The following is an 18,231-nucleotide window of genomic DNA, read 5'->3' as shown; positions in this document are numbered from 1 at the left end:
GGAATCTTAGTTCTCTGACCAGGGAGCCAGGAAAGTGCTCCTAACGGTTCCCTCTTAAGCCTTCCAGAGGCCCAGAGAGGAATACGGGAAACGCTTTCTAAAGTAGGTGACACTCGTCTGCCCTATACCCCAGAGAGGGATTTTCCCCACTCGGCCTGAATTCATCTCTGGCAAAAGGTGAAATTGTCATCAGCACCTGCTAGGACATCTCAGAGCATCTCCTTTTAACTCTGCGACTGCCTGTCCTCTAACCAAACAATGGACTCGTATGTAGGACCGCAGCATCCTTCCCAGGTAAGCTGTAATGACATGACGGGACTTCCTAGGTGGTCTAGCGGCTAAGATTCTGCACCACCAAGGCAGGGGTCCTGGGTTCCACCCCTGGTCTGGGAACTAGCTCCCACATGCTGCAACTAAAGATCCTGCATGCTGCAAAGAAGATCGAATGTGTGTGTGCTACAACACAGAGCCAGTACAGCCAAATAAATAAGTAATTAGGGGAAAAAAAAAAAAAAAGAGGTTTAAAGACATGGGAAACTCTTCATGGCATATTGATAATGAAAAAAAGTGACTCCAAGTTGTCCTTTCATGAGTTCAAGATCCAGACTCAAACTGCCCCAAATGCAGCTTCATTATTAATGGCTTTGTGATTTGGGGCCAGTTACCAAATTTCTCTCTGTTTCCTCATCTGTAAGATGCAGATAATTATAGGAACTACCTATTTTGAGGACTGAATAAGCCCACACATGTAAAACACCTAGCCCAGTCATTGTCACCTAACAGGAACTCAGTGTGTGATAAGTGCTATTATTACTATTATTATTAGCTAAGTATCACTTTCATCATATGAGAGAAAAAGTTTTAAAAAGACTTCCCTTTAAACAATACTAGCATTGTTGCCATCTCCCCAGGGGAATAAAGAAAACCTAAGAGGAAGAAATGCTCTCTTTAGTTACTCTCTCTGCATTCCAGAAGGTCCAATTTACTCTGTGCCCAAAAGCATTAATTTAGTTTCTCCTCTTTCTTTCCTATTCCCTTCTGAATTCCCTTCACTGTCTCCACCTCCACCTGTTTTACTCTGAAAATTTCACAGTAATCTCTTCTGTGGGTAATGTGTGGCAACCACTTTCCAAACAATTTCTCTCTCTATCAATGAATCTGTCCACCTATTTTTTTAAAAGGGAAAAGGCTGCCCCAGGGAAAGGAAGAGCCTTGTCACTGCCAAGTAAAACACAGACCAGGTAAAAGGCTTTCTCAGTAGGAGGTTCACAGGCACTGGTGTAGAGGATGGGGCTGCACTGGGAAGAAGTCCCCTTCTCCTTGCGAGCCCTCATCTCTCAGGAAGGCTAGGGGATGGAGGGCCAGCAGCCAGCGCCAGGCCCTGAGCCAGGCCACCAATGCCAGCGGGTTGCTAAGGACCCGGCAGAGCAATGCCCGGGAGTGAGCAGCGGGCAAATAAACTTCTGAGCCAAACTGGTGACAAAGGAGGACAGCATGAGGCAGGCTGCGGGTCACCGGGAGGCTCCCAGGCAGCAGGCCTGGGCCGGTGCCGCGGGCAGACGGCAGGGCGAGGAAGCAGATGGCGGCCAGGGGCCCCAGGCAGGAAGCGCCAGCCTGGAGAGCAGGGGATGAGCCTGGGAGGAAGGGAGGAAAGAACTGAAACGAATGTGCTGAGCCACACAGGGCGGTCTCGGAATGTCCTGGAGGGTCTCCAGGATCCACTGTGACGCCAGGGACCCTGTGGGACGGTCTGGACTCATGTGGGACCACGCACAGCCCCCTAAATCCCCACCCTCATCCCCCAGCCTGGTGGACCCCTTCAGCTGCCGTTTCCATCAGGACCCTCTCCGCTGGCCAGTGGCTCCTGATCGGGGTGCGGACAGTTATTTGGGGTGCCCTGCAGGGGAATTCTCGCCAGTAGTTAGGAAACCACATTGTCTGCAGCCTGAATAGACAAATCCTCGCACCCATGGGGTGTTGTCATCCTTCCGAAGTATGTGGAGGCTGTTGCCATTGCTTAAACACAACTGCCTTTCAAAGTGTTTGGTGGAAAGAGGGCCTTCTCTGGTGTGTCAGTGGTTAAGACTTTGCCTTCCAATGTTGAGGGGTGTGGGTCTGATACCTGGTCGGGGAACCAACATCCCACATGCCTCCAAACATAAGAAACAGAAGCAACACTGTAACGAATCCCATAAAGACTTTAAAAATGGTCCACATCAAAAGTAGGTGATAAAAGAGAGACTGCAATGGACATTACACAGCTCTTGTTTCATTCTGGACACACAGATTTCTCCAAGACCTCTTGCTTTTGAAAAGGACATGTGCCCACTCTGACCAACGGTATCACCCTTGAGCCAAAGAATTAAAAAAGAGATATTTTCATACCAGCAACCAATGACTGATGTAAAACTCTGAAGAAATAAATCTTTTTTTATGATGCTCTTAAAAAAATAAAATAAAATCCTTACAAAGTCTTCTAGTCTGCCTTTTTCTTTTCTAAACCATCAGACACTGAAAATAAGACTGTGACTTAAAATATTATTACTACCACTTTTGGCTCCTGGAAATTTCTGGATGATACAGAGACAACCATTGATTTCTGGATGTTAACAAGGCTAGAAAGTTGTTTAAGGTCAGCACGCTCAGCAGGGCAAGACGCACTCCATCTCTCTCTCTGTGAAAGGTCATGACCATTTATCCTAAGGAAGTATTAATGGCTTTGCACACCAAAACTTCTCTGCAGGGCAGTTCAGTTCATCACTGTCTTGTTCATCAACAGGCAGAACCGAAAGCTCCTTAAGCCACCAAAAAAAGGGGAGGGGGCTGGTCACACAAACCACGGTACATTTGTAACTGGCTACAAAAACACTGTTGCGTGCAAACCTTAGGTGACATGAGAAATCATCCATCACCTGTTAAGCAAATAAAAGCACTTTACAAACTGTAGCGTGTCATCCTACTTTTGTAAAAATAAGACAAAACCAACAACAACTGCAAATTGTATGTCGCCTATGAAATAGTGTAAAATTTTACTTTCAATATTAAACCCGGGGGAGGGAGTGGGAGGGTCTAGTTTTTTCTCGGTTTCCCGAAGTTTCTACAATGAACAAGTATTACTTCTGTTATCAGGAATAAAGCCTGTAAGTTACGTCTTATTATTTTTGTTTGACCATTGATGGACAGCAGTTTCTTGCTGTTGGACTGGGACTGGGTTGGGGTGAAAGACTTTTTTTTGGCTAGGTCGGGTCTTAGCTGTGTGATATGGGATCTGGTTCCCTGACTAAGGATCAAAGCCAGGCCCCTTGCATTAAGAACTTGGAGTCTTAGCCACCGGACCACCATGGAAGTTCCAAAGGGTCAAAAACTCTTAACATGAGGTTCTTTGCTGCCCTCAACCCTCCAGCTGCCACAAAATAGGGCATGGGAGTGCCGGCTGCATTTGGGAACCAAACTGGGGCTCCTCCTTCCATACAGTCCTGAGACAGGCTATGCTTGCTCATTCTCCACTAACAGGTCTTTCCATGGTTATATCAGAGGCTGCGATCCCCCACCGTCTAACTCCATCTGGGATGTGGGCTGTGAATACCCAAGGGAAGTCCGTACTTGCGCCAAACTCCTAGAAAGTCTTTAGGAAGCCAGAAAAACTCAGGCACTCTCCCCAGACTCGCACACCCACTTAGTCCCCTTCCACAGCATTCCTGATAACACCTCTCTTTAGGATAGCTGCAATGCCTTCATTACTTCGTTGAAATGAATGAAACACATCCTGAATACGACCCTAATCCCAGTGATGGCCAAAAGACAATTTCCATGAAGTTCCAAAATGACCCTAGGGGGCTGTGCAGTCCCAGGTTGAGAACCATCGCTTCGACTGATATTGATATGATTACTTCCGGGATAATCTTAGAACAAGCGCCGTATTCTCAGCACGCTCTGGCAGACCCTGGATGGGCTGTCCCGGCATGTTTCTCCACACTCACTCACACCATTCCCAGCCCTGTTCACTTCCCTCCAACCATCATCACTCTTCCTTCCTCCAGTCACTGAGCCCCTGTCTGTGCTCTTCCTTCTTCTGATAATGCTGTTCCCTCATCCTCCAAATATCCCTTCCACAGAAAAGCCCTTCCTTACCTCCCTGACAGGGTAGACCTCCCAGTTAATTCCCTGCGGCAGGGGTCCCCAGCCTCTGGGATCCAATGCCTGATGATCTGAGATGGAGCTGATGTAATAATAACAGAAATAAAGTGCACAATAAATGTAATGTACGGGAATCATCCTGAACCATCCCCCGCCTTCAGTCCACGGGAAAACTGTCTTCCATGAAACTGGTGCCTGGTGCCCAAAAGGTTGGGGACTGCTGCTCTATGGGCCTCTCCTTCGTAACTTTTGTCCCAGTGTACACTTTTATATTTAAAACCACTCAATGTTTATTTTCCCAATTACACTATAAAGAAGTCAGGGGCTGACCCCTCTTGTTCACTGGGCCTTCCACACTGTCCTAGCATACAGCAGGTGCTCTATATTTACTGAGTAAATAAAGGAACCTTCTAGGAATTCTCTGGTGGTCCAGTAGTTAGAACTCGGGGCTCTCACTGCCGAGTGCCTGGGTTCAATTCCTGATTAGGGAACTAAGATCCCACAAGCCGCACAGTGTGACTGAAAAAACTTTTTAAAAAGGAAGCTTCTGGAAGACACTTAGATTTCCATCTTCACTGCTTATGAAACTACATTCTGATTCTCCTTCCCTATTATGGTTCTGCAAGTGTCAGAGTCTCTGCTGAAAGGCTCTATCTTGTCTCCACAGGCTTGGCTTGGCTTGGCTTCGCTCCCAGTCCCCCGTCCCTGGGATTCTCCAGGCAAGAACACTGGAGTGGGTTGCCATTTCCTTCTCCAATGCATGAAAGTGAAAAGTGAAAGTGAAGTTGCTCAGTCGTGTCCGACTCCTAGCGACCCCATGGACTGCAGCCCACCAGGCTCCTCCATCCATGGGATTTTCCAGGTAAGAGTACTGGAGTGGGGTGCCACTGCCTTCTCCGACAGGCTTGGCTTATGCAGAGGTAAGAACAGAGCAGATGCTCAATAAGAGAGATAAACCCCTTTCTAAATGTCAGGAAGAACTGCCCATCACTGGCCCTCATCTCACTCTGCCTCCTTCCGTTCTGCGTCCCCCCTCCCCAGAATCACCGGAATAAAGTCACTGGGAGGCCAACAGGGCGTGCCCAGCCTGACACACCCACACTCAACCCTCAAGATTCAACTCAAATGTCACCTTAATCTCCCCTCCATCCTTCCTTCCTTATGTGGGCAACCACAGACCTTTCATCACATCAACCAGGCAGTTTGGGGACAAGTCTGCCTCCTCAGCAAAACCACAGAATCCTTGAGGGCAAGGGCTTTGTCACAGCCATCTGTTTCTGGAGAAACAGAGGTGAACGCAGCACTCACTGAAGTCTAATGAATAAACAAAATGATGAGGAGTGCTGCTGGAGCCCCGGGCAAGGGCCTCTGGATGCCTGCAGGGCCCAGGGCACTCCTTCCAGCTCAGGCCCCTCAAGGACACGGATGATGCCAGGAGGCCCGGCTCCAGCTCACACTCTGTGAGGATCCAGATGGACATTCCTTCCTCGGGTAGTGGATTTGGGGGGACTCCCAGAGAAGAGGAGGAGGAGGAGATCAGCCCTAAATGGTCTCTGCGTAGTAATATGACCATGGCGACGGCAATTTCACGCCCAGGGGGTCTGCTCAAACAGGCCTGCAGCCACAGGGCAGTCCCCAGGGAAGGAAGAAGGCGTAAGAACCCTCTGGGCACGCAGAGATGCAATTCTCCAAGTCTCTGTTCTCTCTGGGGCATAGGGCCATCACTGTCACCTGCAACTTGGCCCAAGGGCCAAAGGTAAGAGGCTAGTTTAGGAGAGGAATGAAGGGGTGGTTTCTCTTCTCCCCTGTCTGTGTCTATTAAACTTATCGATGGCTCTGACCCCAATCTTTGTCCACTAATCTCATCATTCAGCTCCTGATACACCTTCCAAGGCTCCCATTCATCTTGCTTAAGGATAAGGAGGTAGGTTGCTGCTGCCAAGTCACTTCAGTCGTGTCCGACTCTGTCCGACCCCATAGACGGCAGCTCACCAGGCTCCCCCATCCCTGGGATTCTCCAGACAAGAACTCTGGAGTGGGTGGGGAGGTAGGTAGGTCCCCTCTATTTGGCTGATCAGATTTCTTAGCCTGAGCCCCCCAAAATGCCTCACTCAAAGCCAACACAGCTGTGCCTGATTTATTTTGGTTAGTAGCTAAAATACTTCCACTTCCTAATTTTTAGTCCATCTAGATGCTCTTCTTTGAGAAAAGGGAACTCAGTCCCTCTTCCCTTCAGTTCTGGCCTAAGCAGGAAACCAGAGTCCCCTCCACGCGCCCTTGGCCCCCAGAGTAACACAACTGTGGACGCCTGCGAGGCTCTCACCCTGTGTCCAGGCAGCCCGGCCTCTGGGTCCATGACCTTGCGTATAAGCCCCATCCCTCCCTCCTTGCAAAACTACCACTTTCCCCCTCTACCATTCTCGCTGCAAACATTATCTGGAGTGGAATCACAATGAGCCCGGCCGAGTTTCCAAACACATCAGACAAACGGGGAAGGTGTTTCAGGTTTTAAAATTGTGAGGAAGAAAAACTTGGGAAGAGAGAATGGGGAACAGGCCGGGCAAGGTCTGCGCTGCCGGAGGCCCCGGCCTCGGTCCCGCCCGGCTCCCTTTCCGGAGATGCCCGCTCCTCACAAAGCACAGAGGCCTCCCGAGTGACCGCTGCCGTCCAGGGGCCCCGAGGGCAGGCCCTCCCTCGGGAGTCGAGGGGCAGGGCCCGGGACAGCTGCCCCAAGGGTCCCCGCACCTTCTGCCCCCGGGAAGGCCGGGCCGTGGACCCCGCGCTCGGGCGAGGCCGCTCCGGTGGCAGGAAGCCCAGCGGCGCGGGGTTAGCGAGGAAGCCGCGGCGGCCAGAGAGCTGGGGGCGGTCGGCTTCCGCGGCCTGAGCGCCGCCCCCCGGCACTCCCCACCCCCTGGCGGGGCCGAAGCGGCGCGGCCCGAGAAGAGGAAGGAAGACGCTCGGAACTTTGGCCGTGGCTTCTTGCGGCCCCAGGCAGGCCGACCCCGCGGAGCGGCTGGAGAAACTTGGGAGCCCGGAGCAGGGCCGGGGGAGCCGGCCGCGGGGTGCGCCGAATTCCTCGCCGGAGGAAGCCCCCTCCAACTTGACCGGGGCGGCGCGCGACCCCGCCCGGGGCGCGATGCTCCCGCCGCGGGCGCGTCCCCTCCCCGGACCCCGCCCTCCGCGGTCACCCCGCGGGACCCCGGCCCGCGCCCCGGCCTCTCTTACCATCTGCGCCACCTTCAGCATCGCCGCGTGGGTGCGGGGGTAGACGGGGTCCAGCAGCCCCTCCGAGGAGCTCGCGCCCAGCGGCCCCGCGCCGGCCCCGGCTCCCGGGGCGCTGCCGCTGCTGCACGTGGTGCGGACGAGCCCGGCTGCGTGCGACATCGCGCGGCCCTTGCCCGCGGGCTGCCTCCGCCGGAGGAGGGCAAGGGCCAGTACCAGAGGGGCGGGGCCTGGTGGGGCGGGGCGGGGCCTTGGTGGGCGGGGCGCGCGCGCCCCGGGCCCGCGCGGAGGACGCCCACCCAGCCTCGGCGACACTGGCCGGTGCGCAGCTGAAAGGCGGCTGTAGCCTCCGCCCTTGGGGAGGCGCGGAAGTTGAGCTAGAGTGGGGCGAGGGAAACGGATGACCCGAGTATTAGCCTTTCCGAGGTGGGCGAGGCCGGGCACAGCTGGTCTGAGCCTCCTGGGATCTGGTGTGGGCGAGGCTGCGGATGTGTGCTGAGGGCTCTTGAAGTGTAAACTACACTCACCGAAATGCCCGAACCTTCCGTGTTCAGCTCTGTTAATTGTTCTGTATGTGAATCTACATCTGTGTAATCACCGCCCACGGGGGAAAAGTTCCATCGTGCTCTTTTCCCACTTCCTGTCGCTATAGATTCGTTTTGCTTCTTCTCGGATTTGATAGACTTGACATAATATTCTCATTTTTTCTGGCTTCTTTCACTCGACAGGATGCATCGAGATAAATCCCATTTTACCCTATAAAGCTGTGACCATTCTGGTGAAATTTTTTTGGTGGTCAGAAGCTCTCATTTGTGTGTGTGGGGGGGCAACTATCAATGGGTTTGCTGGGTCACAAAGTGAGCACAGGTTTCTCTCTATAAGAAGCTGTCAAACTGCTATCCAAGAGAGATGCTGTTTCCTGCGTTCTGGGTTATTTTTTAAACGAGCAAGCAGGATCACTGAAAGGAGATGGTATCAGTCATCAAACCACCAAATGTTTCCACACAACACAAAATCCTACCTCATGAGATCACTGGATACCAGTGCTAACTTGATAAGTCTTGATAATTTTTTCAGTCGGACCATGTGGTATGCGGAACCTTAGTTCCCCAACTAAGATCCCAGGCCCCCTACAGTGGGAGCTTGGCATCTTAACCGCAGGACCACTGGAGAAGTCCTTTGATAATTCTAGAAAGTAGAGATAACTCATGAAATCTCTGCTTTGCCAAGTCTGCCAGGTGATTCTACTGAATGCTCAAGTCTGAGAACCAGTCATTGCCAAAGCTGAAGCATTCGGGGATTCATGACACCACGTTCTCTACTTTCGTGTACACTAGAAAGTTTTCATGACCAAAGAAAGAAACTGCCTCCAATATCTGTTTTCTGTTTAGACGACAGTCATGGTGCCTGGTACTTCCATTTCATTCTCTAAAACAAAGGTAACTGCACCTCAGGGCTGCTGTGACAATGTGACAGTTATGCAGGTGCTCTGTGACAGCTTCAGATGCTGCGGGCACGAAGCTGACATCGCATGTCATTTTCTATACAGTTTCACATCTTCGCTTCTGTGCTTTTCCAAGGGGTCACAACACACTGTGGAGACAACATGAGGTCTTTGTTGCTGTGAAGGCTTCAGGGAAGCAAAAAAGAAACTAGCACTGGATTACTCTTCCTTCCAGGGGCCACCAATCTCCTATATCAGTGATTTTCGATCTGTGTTCCCAGCATCACCTGGGAACTTGTGAGAAATGCAAATTCTCACCGCTTCCCCTCTCCATCTGCCCAGACCTGCTGAATCAGAACCTCCGGGTATGAGACTCAGCAACCTGTGTTCTGGCAAGATCGGCCCTCAACCTCCTACATGAATCAGATGCATTTCAGAGTTTGTGAACCACTGTCATTTCCAAGTCCAGTGAAGCCGAGACTTGGCTGGGTTTCCCTGACTGCCGCTGGCCCACGTGCCACCCAGCCTCAATCAGACGTAATCACTGGTGGTGGCCCATTCTGTGTTAATCACTTTATCACGATCACTTAAAAGCCTGAGTGAGAGGGACTACCCTGGTGGTTCAGGGACTAAAACTCCATGCTCCCAATACAGGGGACCCGGGGTTCGATCCGTGGTCAGGGAACTAGATCCTGCATGCCACAACTGAGAGCTAGTGCAACTAAATAATTTTTTCTTTTTTAAAAAGCTGGAGCGAGAGGCTTGGCAGCACAAGAGCCGTCTGCTGATCTGGAGTGTTAAGAGGCTCCACAGACCAGACCTGTGGCCAAGTACATGGAGATGTCTACACAATGTGATGCCCTTTTGGTGAGAAGGGCTGCCCCCTGGGGAGCAAAGGGGTTAGGTGGGTGCACTCTCAAGAGTGAGGGGGCCCACTAACTTGGCTATAGTCCATGGGGTTGCAAAGAGTCAGGCACATCTGATCACAGCACAGCCATGCAGCCCCAGAATAACTGTGACCATCAAACAGCTCAGATCAATTTCACTGTTCTATTAAATTAAAATTACGTCTGAACAAAGAAATTAAAAAATCACCCCATGATCCTTTACAATTAAGCTCTGAATCATACCACAATTTCCTGTTAGAAATTCCTCACAAAGACTTTTTCGTGGCAGCATTGATGTTTTTTTTGTGTGTATAGCTTTTTTTTCATTCTATGTATTTAAAGAGACAGCACTTTAACAACTGATTTTCAATTTCGTAATCAACCTACCAACCACAGTTCAAGCACAGCTTAAAAAATGTGTTAAAAATACAAGTGTCAGTCGCTTAGTCGTGTCCGACTCTTTGCGACCCCATGGACTATAGCTTACCAGGCTCCTTGGTCCATAGGATTTTCCAGGCAAGCGTACTGGAGTGGGTTGCCATTTCCTTCTCCAGGGGATCTTCCTGGCCCAGAGAAATACAAAGTTAAATCACTAATGATGGTGCTAGCCAATTCTGATTCTGAATAAACTTGGATTGTACTGCATTCATTTATAAAGTTTCATTCAGTGATTTATTGACCCATCATTCTCCTACTGTTAGGGTTTTAGGCTCATTTTTTTTCTATTATACATAAGACCAGGATTAGCATCTTTGGGCATGAATCTTAAGACTCCTAAGAGAAGGATCCCCAAATCAAAGGGAATGAATATTTTTAAGACTCTTCATATGTGTGTATATATATATACACACACACACTCAGATTTCTGGGAATGTTGTGCCACTTCATTCCCACAGCCTATGTAGTTTTCACCTAGTTCCTTTTCTCACAGTATAGCTGTTTTCTATCCAATAGGCTGGAGGAGCAGGAGGTTCAGCCGTGTCATCATGAAGTATCTTTCCATCTTTATCTTTCTTCCTGTTGCCTTCATCCCATGGCTGGCTCCTCCTCATGGTCACAAGATAACTGTCAACAACTTCCCGCTTGTACATTGCCTCGGAACTCTCCAGCAAGCCTGGGTCACATGCTCCTGCCTGAGCCAGTTGCTGCGGCCAGGGTGGGATGGGCTTAGCCCTGGCCACACGCTCCAACCCAGAGCACAGTGGAGCTGGCTTTCCCTGAAGTTGCTGGGGTGTAAGTGGGTGGTGTGGATACTGAAAAAAAAACTAGGGCAGTCAGATGACAAGAGGAAGACGCTGAGGACGCAGCGGCAAGGTCTGCGACATCCTGACTTAACTGCTACTCTAAATATTCTAGAAAAGAAGTCTGCCACTGACACGAAACGCACCTTCCAGATGGAATGAGTGAATGCCTCAACTTTCCTGCCTCTCACCGTAAGTTTCTGAAAAATCATCACCTCTGGGTTGCCAAGCATTTTCCCTCAAACCTGATACTCTTTTATATACACCAAATACTTGTTTACTTTTAACAACAGATATTCTGATCTTTCCCGTTGCCCAAAAGTCACCAGCACTGGAAGAGTCACCTACCTTCTTTAACCTCTGTACGCTTACAATTCACTTCGGCAGCAGAACGTAGCCAGAATATTTATGCAACACCAAGTCAGGAAATATTTCCCAGGTTGCTCTTTCAGTGCGCACCTGTGTGTATTTAGGCCGATATGGGCTTTCTTCGGAGATCGGGCGGGTTTGGTCCCGGACCATAACCATGAGTCACACAAATTTTTTTGGTTTCTCGGGGCATATAAAAGTTCTGTTTATACTATAGCCTATTATTAGCACTATGTCTAAAAAACAATGTACATAATTTAAAAAATGCTTTTCCACTAAAAAACGCTAACAATCCTCTGGCTTTCAGCAAATCATAAGCTCTTTGCTGGTAGAGGGTCTGGCCTGGATGTTGATGGCAGCTGACTGATCAAGGCGGTGGCTGTTGAATTTTGGGGTGGCCGTCTTATTCTTAAAATACGACAACACTGAAGTTTGCCTCATCGATGGACTCTTCCTTTCACAAATGATTTCTGCACTTGCTAGTGTTCTTTGATAGCTTTTACCCATAGATATTCTTTCAGAAGTGGAGTTAGTCCTCTCAAATCCTGCTGCTGCTTCAGCAGCTGAGTTTATGTAATATTCTAAATCCTCTGTTCTCATTTCAACAGTCTTCGTAGCCTCTTCACCAGGAGCAGATTCCATCTCAAGGGACCACTGTCTTCTCTCATCCATAAGCAACTCCTCATCCATTAGAGTTTCATCAGGAGAGGAGAGGCAGCAACCCAGCCCCAGCTGTTGGTTGGCTCGTTTTTGGCTGCTTCACAGCATGTGGGACCTTCGTTCCCCGAGCAGGGATCAAACCTGAGCCCCCCCCACACTGAGAGCTCGGAGTCTTAACCACTGACAGCCAGGGAAGGCTCCAGGCTCCACTTCTAACTGGCTCTCCTGCACTTCCACCACATCCACAGTTACTTCCTCTGCTGAAGCCTCGATCCCCCAAAGTCCTCCACGACGGCTGGAACCAACTCTCTCCAAACTGCTGGCAATGTGGCTCTTTTGACCTCTTCTTATGAATCACAAATATTCTAAGTGACACCAGTTGTTAAAAAACAGTCCTTTCCAGAAGGTTTTCAACTGACTTCGCCCAGATCTGTCAGAGAAATCACCATCTACAGCAGTCAAAGCCTTACAAAATGTATTTCTTAAATAATAAGCCGAAATGACTCCATGATCCACAGGCTATAGAACGGGTGTCGTGTCAGCAGGCATGACAACATTAATCTCGTGTTCATCTCCACCAGAGCTCTTGGGTGACCTGGTGGCTTATCAATAAGCAGTCATATTTGGAAAGGAATCTTTTTTTCTTTTGAGCAGTGCGTCTCAATGGTGGGCTTAAAGTAGCCAGCAAACCATGCTGTCAACAGAGGTGCTGTCATCCAGGCTTTTGTTGTTTCACTGGAGAGCGCAGGCAGGGTGGATACAGCATAACCCTTAAGGTCCCTGGGGCTTCCCTGGTGGTTCAGCCGGTCAAGAATCTGCCTGCATGGTGGGAGACCAGGGTTCGATCCCTGGATTGGGAAGATCCCCTGGGGGAGGAAATGGCAACCCACTCCAGTACTCTTGCCTGGAGAATTTCATGAGCCTGATGAACTACAGTCCATGGGATCGCAAAGAGTCAGACACGACTGAGCGACTAACACTTTCACTTTAAGGTCCCTAGGATTTTCAGAATGGTAAATGAACACTAAACTTAAAATCACCAGCTGTGTTTCACCCCTAATGACAAAGTCAACCTGTCCCTTGAAGCTTTGAAGCCAGGCATTAACTTCTCTCCAGCTCTGAAAGTCCTGGATGGCATCTTCTTCCAATAGAAGCCTGACTTGTCTACATTGAAAATCTGTTATTTAGAGTGGCCATGTTTATGAATTATCTAGGTCTTTTGCACAGCTTGCTGCAGCTTCTACGTCAGCACTTGCTGTTTCACCTCCAACTTTAAAGAGATGGCTTCTTTCTTTAAACCTCATGAACCAACCTCTGCTAGCTTCAGACTTTTCCTCTGCAGCTTCCTCATCTCTCTCAGCCTTCCTAGAATTAAAAAGAGTTATGACCTAGCTCTGGATTAGGCTTTTATTTTTCCCCTGCTTCAAGAAAAGTGGCTGTTTTGATCTTCTTTCTACACAGACCCCAAAAACTTACATATCAGCAATTAGGCTATTTCCCTTTCTTATCATTCTTGTGTCCACCGGAATAGCACTTTTAATTTCCTTCAGGAACCTTTCCTTTGAATTTGCAACTTGGCCGTTTGGCACAAGAGGCTAAGCTTTCAGCCTGTCTGGGCTTTCGACATGCCTTCCTCATTAAGCTTAATCATTTCTAGCTTTTGATTTAAACTGAGATACATGGAACTCTTCCTTTCACGTGAACACTTAAGAGGCCACTGCAGGGTTATTAACTGGCCTAATCTCAATACTGTTGTCTGAGGGAACAGGGAGGCCTATAGAGAAGGAGAGCGATGGGGAATGAGCAGTCAGGACACACACATTTATGGGTTAAATTCATCATCTTATATGGGCACGGTTTGTGGCACCTGAAAACAAATAGTAACATCAAAGATCACAGATCACTGTAAGAAACATAATAATGAGAAAGTTTGAAATACTGGGAGAATTACTAAAATGCGACACAGGTATGAAGTGAGGAAATGCTACTGGAAAAATGGACTTGGTCCACATAGGGTTGCCTCAAACCTTCAGTTTGTCTAAAACACGGTATCTGTAAAGTGAAGGGCAATAAAATGAGGAGTGCCTGGATTGTTTTTTTTTCCTGTGAAAATCTCTTTTCAATTTAAGAATTGTCTAGGGAACAGAAATTCAGACTTTTAAATTGATTTCCTACCCAGGGCTGCATCTTCAGTTAGTGTTGTTAAATGTCTGTGCAGAGATAGCTTGTGTATTTAACATGCTTGTGCACTGATACCCTGTGGGGAGTCTCCTATGAAGGGAGAATTTAAAAATGTACAAAGGTAACTGATGCCGAACATTCTTGCCTCTAGATTTTCTTACAGTTTTAAAATATTGGCTAAACATTTACCTTGTGGGGCCAAGAGTTGGAAATAGCCATAGAGAGAAATTAAATGCCTAAAGCATTTCATTGATTTGTCATGAGTGGGTAAATACATCAAATGAAACCCGCCCCCCTCAGTTCTATGAAAGAGAATGTGATGGTGCTGGGAGGGCTAAGACAGAGTGTAAGCACATTCTACTGTACTTGGAATAATATTTCTCATCCCCAGAAAACTACTCTTCTTGTTATGCGGGCTGTGTTGCGTGTGGCTTTGCTTTTTTTTTAATTCCTTCTTTTTCCAGAGAAAAATTAAACCCAGCTCAAAACTTACAGCTTCAGCAGAGAATCATTTTGTTGTCTAAAAATTCACACTTAAAAATTATTAACGAACAAAGTCAGCACTCAAAACAAGAAATAAGAACTTCCTTTCAGCTAAAAATAAATGCTTTTTGTTTTTTGGGTGGTTTTTTGGAGGTGAACTTTCAAGGCAACACTAAGGGTCGTGCTCTTGAAAAGCCACAAATAGAGACGTGAAGGCAAGTCCCCCACACCCCGCATGGACAGAGATGAAACACTGATCTCTTGAAATAGATCCCTTGAAATTGATCCCTTTGGTGCTGCCAGTTTAGGAAAGGTCCACAGTTGGTTGTAGTCTATTTGGCGGCTATTTCAAGTTGGCTAACGAAATCTTTTACCCCAGAAGTTACTTCCTATAAATGTGGCCATGGTTGTAGAAATCTCACACACACACACACACACACATCATAAAAACAGGCTTCTTCCTCATGACAGAAACAGACCTCTTAGGTTACAGTTTTTCTGCCTTTCAAGGAGGCTTACCTGCAATACAAAGTACTTAAAAATCCACCCGGTAATGTGAGATAATGTAAAAAAAAAGAATATATATGCTTATGTATATGTTAAAGTGTATCACTCGCTGTGCACTTAAAACACAACACTGTAAACCCACTGTATTTCAATTTAAGAAAAATGGATACACGGAAGGTATGTGGAAGGTGAACAGGCTTCTGTGAGTGTGAGAGGGAAAGATGGAGAGAGGTGGTGCACACACCCTGACTAGTTATCTCAGCTTTTCCTGCAAAACTAGCAAGTCGCAGGCTGTCCGGGTGATGCCTGGGAACAAAACTCCAGGAAGATCACGGGCAGCTCCGGTCAGCTGCAGGTGTGAGCTGCAGAAGCCGAAGCATCGAGACTACAGGTGGGACTCAGACAGGCTTCCCCTGCCCCACACCCCCCTCCTTCCTGGTGTCCCCTCCCCGCAACCACTTTGGACCCACAAGCCAAGAACATTCTTCACTGTTCCTTTCAAAGGTCTGGGGTGGGTGTCATTAGACACTGGAGAAATCCCAGCTCTCCTTCTTATACAGGGAGGAATGAGAGGAACAGGGAAACCAGCACAAACACACAAGCGAAAGAAATGGCTCCGCCACACGAGCAGAACGGCGGGGGCCACGGGGCTGCGTCCACAGAGTGTTCGGCTGAACCCGCTCCTGCTCACCAACTACACCAACGTTTCTGTGGCTTTCTGTTTTTCAAAAGAGGCTCAGTTAGAAAAATCACTGAAGATACACTGCCGTGCCAGCAAGAGCCATCCTGGCCGAGAACACTTCCTCTGAGTGCACATCTGCCTCCCAAACGGGCATCTTCCCCCTGTCTCCTAAGACCTGATAACAATGTTACAAACTATTTAGGCTGGAGCCTAGAGATTTGGGACCTTTGGGTCACCCATGTTCCGCTCAATGTGGTACTTCTGTCTCTGGGGTCAGCAGGACGGTTTTAAGGTACAGGCAAGTATTTTTTCTTTTAATGGTTACGGGTTTATTTTAATCAGTGTTAGAAAAACCAACCAGCAGCGCATCAGCCACTGTGCTCAGAGCATCGCTTAAGGGGAGCTCATTACTAAGCTCCAAGGTTAGTGGCCATTAGATGCTTTTGGTGCCAACCAGTCAGCGTGTGAGAATCATGGATGCCAATGACCCCCAGGCTTGGGGAGATGGATCGCTCTGACACACTGGCCTGTGGACAGTGTCTCCCAGCAGTATCAACCCTGGGCAGCCCCGTGAGGGTGAAGAACTCCTGGCAGCCCCCAGCCTCAGGCTTCAGTGAAAGGTCTCCTTTCTTGAATGAGACACCATGTTACCCTCAATTCTGCAACATTTAGTCAAAAAGAATCTAGCATTTTTAAAAGTTTGGTTTATGAACTTGATGCATTCTTCGTATCAGCAGTTCATCTCTTTCTACATTGCCTAAGAAAATAAGGTCTGTAAAGACAGCAACAAGATAGTTAAGACAGTCATTAGAAGCTACAGCAAATAAGTATCCAGTTTAATTGTAACAAACCAGTGTGAGCAAATTTAACTAAGTATATAAAAACATTAGTTAAATACAAATCTCTGGAAATATACATTATACCTACAGGTTTGTTTTTTGTTTGTTTGTTTTATAGTGAGTCTTCCTTCCCCCCCACCCCCTTTTAATTTTCAAAATGGTGAATCACTGTATGGTCCTGGATCTCCAAGCTATAAAACTGAAATATGTGTTTCCAGCGTAGCAGATGGTGACCAGGAAGGCGAAGAACTGGAGAAAACAAAACACAGTAGAAAGGGGGTTTAGAATTCATCCCAATTAGCAAAAGCTACCACTTCACTTCCATCGAATAATGTACTTACAGCATCCCTGGACTCCAAGTTTTCTCATCTAAAACCGCTTTATTGGTTCAATTACCTTCCTTCTGGAATGGATTTGGGCTGTTTTTCTTTCTTGGAACTATCTGGGAAGCCTGTAGCTTTACTCCAATCCCCTGCCTTCCTCCAGGGGATCTTCCCAACCCAGAGATTGAACCCGTGTCTCTTCCATCTCCTGCGATGGCAGGAGGGTTCTTTGCCACTAGCGCCACCTGGGACGCCTATATATATATATATATATATATGTATCTTTCTCATATTTTTTTCCATTATGGTTTATCACAGGGTATTGAATATAGTTCCCTGTGCTATACAGTAGGACCTGGCTGTTTATCCATCCTATAGATAATAGGATGGATAAACAGCCCAGCTGAGTCTTGCTGTGTGCGTTAACTACAACAACCCGTGCTTTTTAATCTCATGTGGACTCATGCTGTTTATCTTCTAATAGGGTAAAGCACCCACTCCATCCTTACCTGGAGAATCCCATGGACAGAGGAGCCTGGTGGGCTACAGTCCATGGGGTCACAAAGAGTCAGACATGAATGAAGCAACTTGGTATGCATGCATGCAGAGATTTTGAAATATCAGTTTAAAGCACTGGTACAATAAACACCCACGTATCATCCGTCAGCTTTAACATCACCCTGCTGGCCTTCCTGTCTAACTGCCCACTCCCCCTAACACTTCTGATGCTGATGAAATATTTCAAGGCCAATCTCAGAGAAACTTTTAAAGTTAGTTTTTTAAATTTGAAAAATACACATGATTTAAAAATACCAACAGTACAGAAGTACATGAATTAAAAAGCAGAAGCCTCTCATCCCACACCCCTCATGGACCATCACAGTCCCTGGAAGGAAGCTCCGCTAGGGTTTATCCCTCCAGGCATCGTTAGGGTGTAAACAACAATTTCTACTTAAACAGAATCCTAAAGTGCTCATCTCTGTCTCTCCCCAGACTGATGCTGTAGGCAGCAGAATTATTCTTAGAACGCCTCAAATGATTTTTCTCCCACAGATACTTGTTTTGTTCCAGAGTCTGGCTTCCACTCCAGTGTACTATTTCAGCCTCTTCACACTCCAGGCCATCAGGAGGCCCCATGATACTCCAAGCAGAAGTTCACTGCCAAGGAGTCCCCCCGGCAGGTGATGCTTTTCCCTACAGGTGATGTGTCCTCAGTCACCCAGTCACGTCCAACTCTTTGTGACCCCATGGACTGT

The 18,231-nt window shown here is 48.1% G+C and overlaps 2 protein-coding genes across 4 annotated transcripts in view; both read right to left on the bottom strand.

Moving 5' to 3' along the window:
* CMTM7 (CKLF like MARVEL transmembrane domain containing 7) overlaps positions 1-7,521 on the bottom strand; it is a 44,062-nt gene extending 36,541 nt beyond the window's left edge. For both annotated transcript variants that reach the window (XM_068982012.1, XM_068982013.1), the window contains exon 1: positions 7,363-7,521. In XM_068982012.1, the coding sequence (XP_068838113.1) occupies positions 7,363-7,521 (159 nt within the window). The remainder of the gene's footprint in view (positions 1-7,362) is intronic.
* Positions 7,522-16,231: 8,710 nt separating this feature from the next.
* Positions 16,232-18,231, bottom strand: part of CMTM8 (CKLF like MARVEL transmembrane domain containing 8) — a 95,840-nt gene continuing 93,840 nt past the window's right edge. For both annotated transcript variants that reach the window (XM_068982743.1, XM_068982745.1), the window contains one exon: positions 16,232-16,901. In XM_068982743.1, the coding sequence (XP_068838844.1) occupies positions 16,818-16,901 (84 nt within the window). In that variant the 3' untranslated portion in view covers positions 16,232-16,817. The remainder of the gene's footprint in view (positions 16,902-18,231) is intronic.

Source organism: Capricornis sumatraensis, chromosome 10 (assembly GCF_032405125.1).
Source record: "Capricornis sumatraensis isolate serow.1 chromosome 10, serow.2, whole genome shotgun sequence".
Taxonomy (NCBI): Eukaryota; Metazoa; Chordata; class Mammalia; order Artiodactyla; family Bovidae; genus Capricornis; species Capricornis sumatraensis.
Note: the sequence above shows the minus strand (reverse complement) of the source record. Positions and strands in the feature narration are given on the sequence as shown.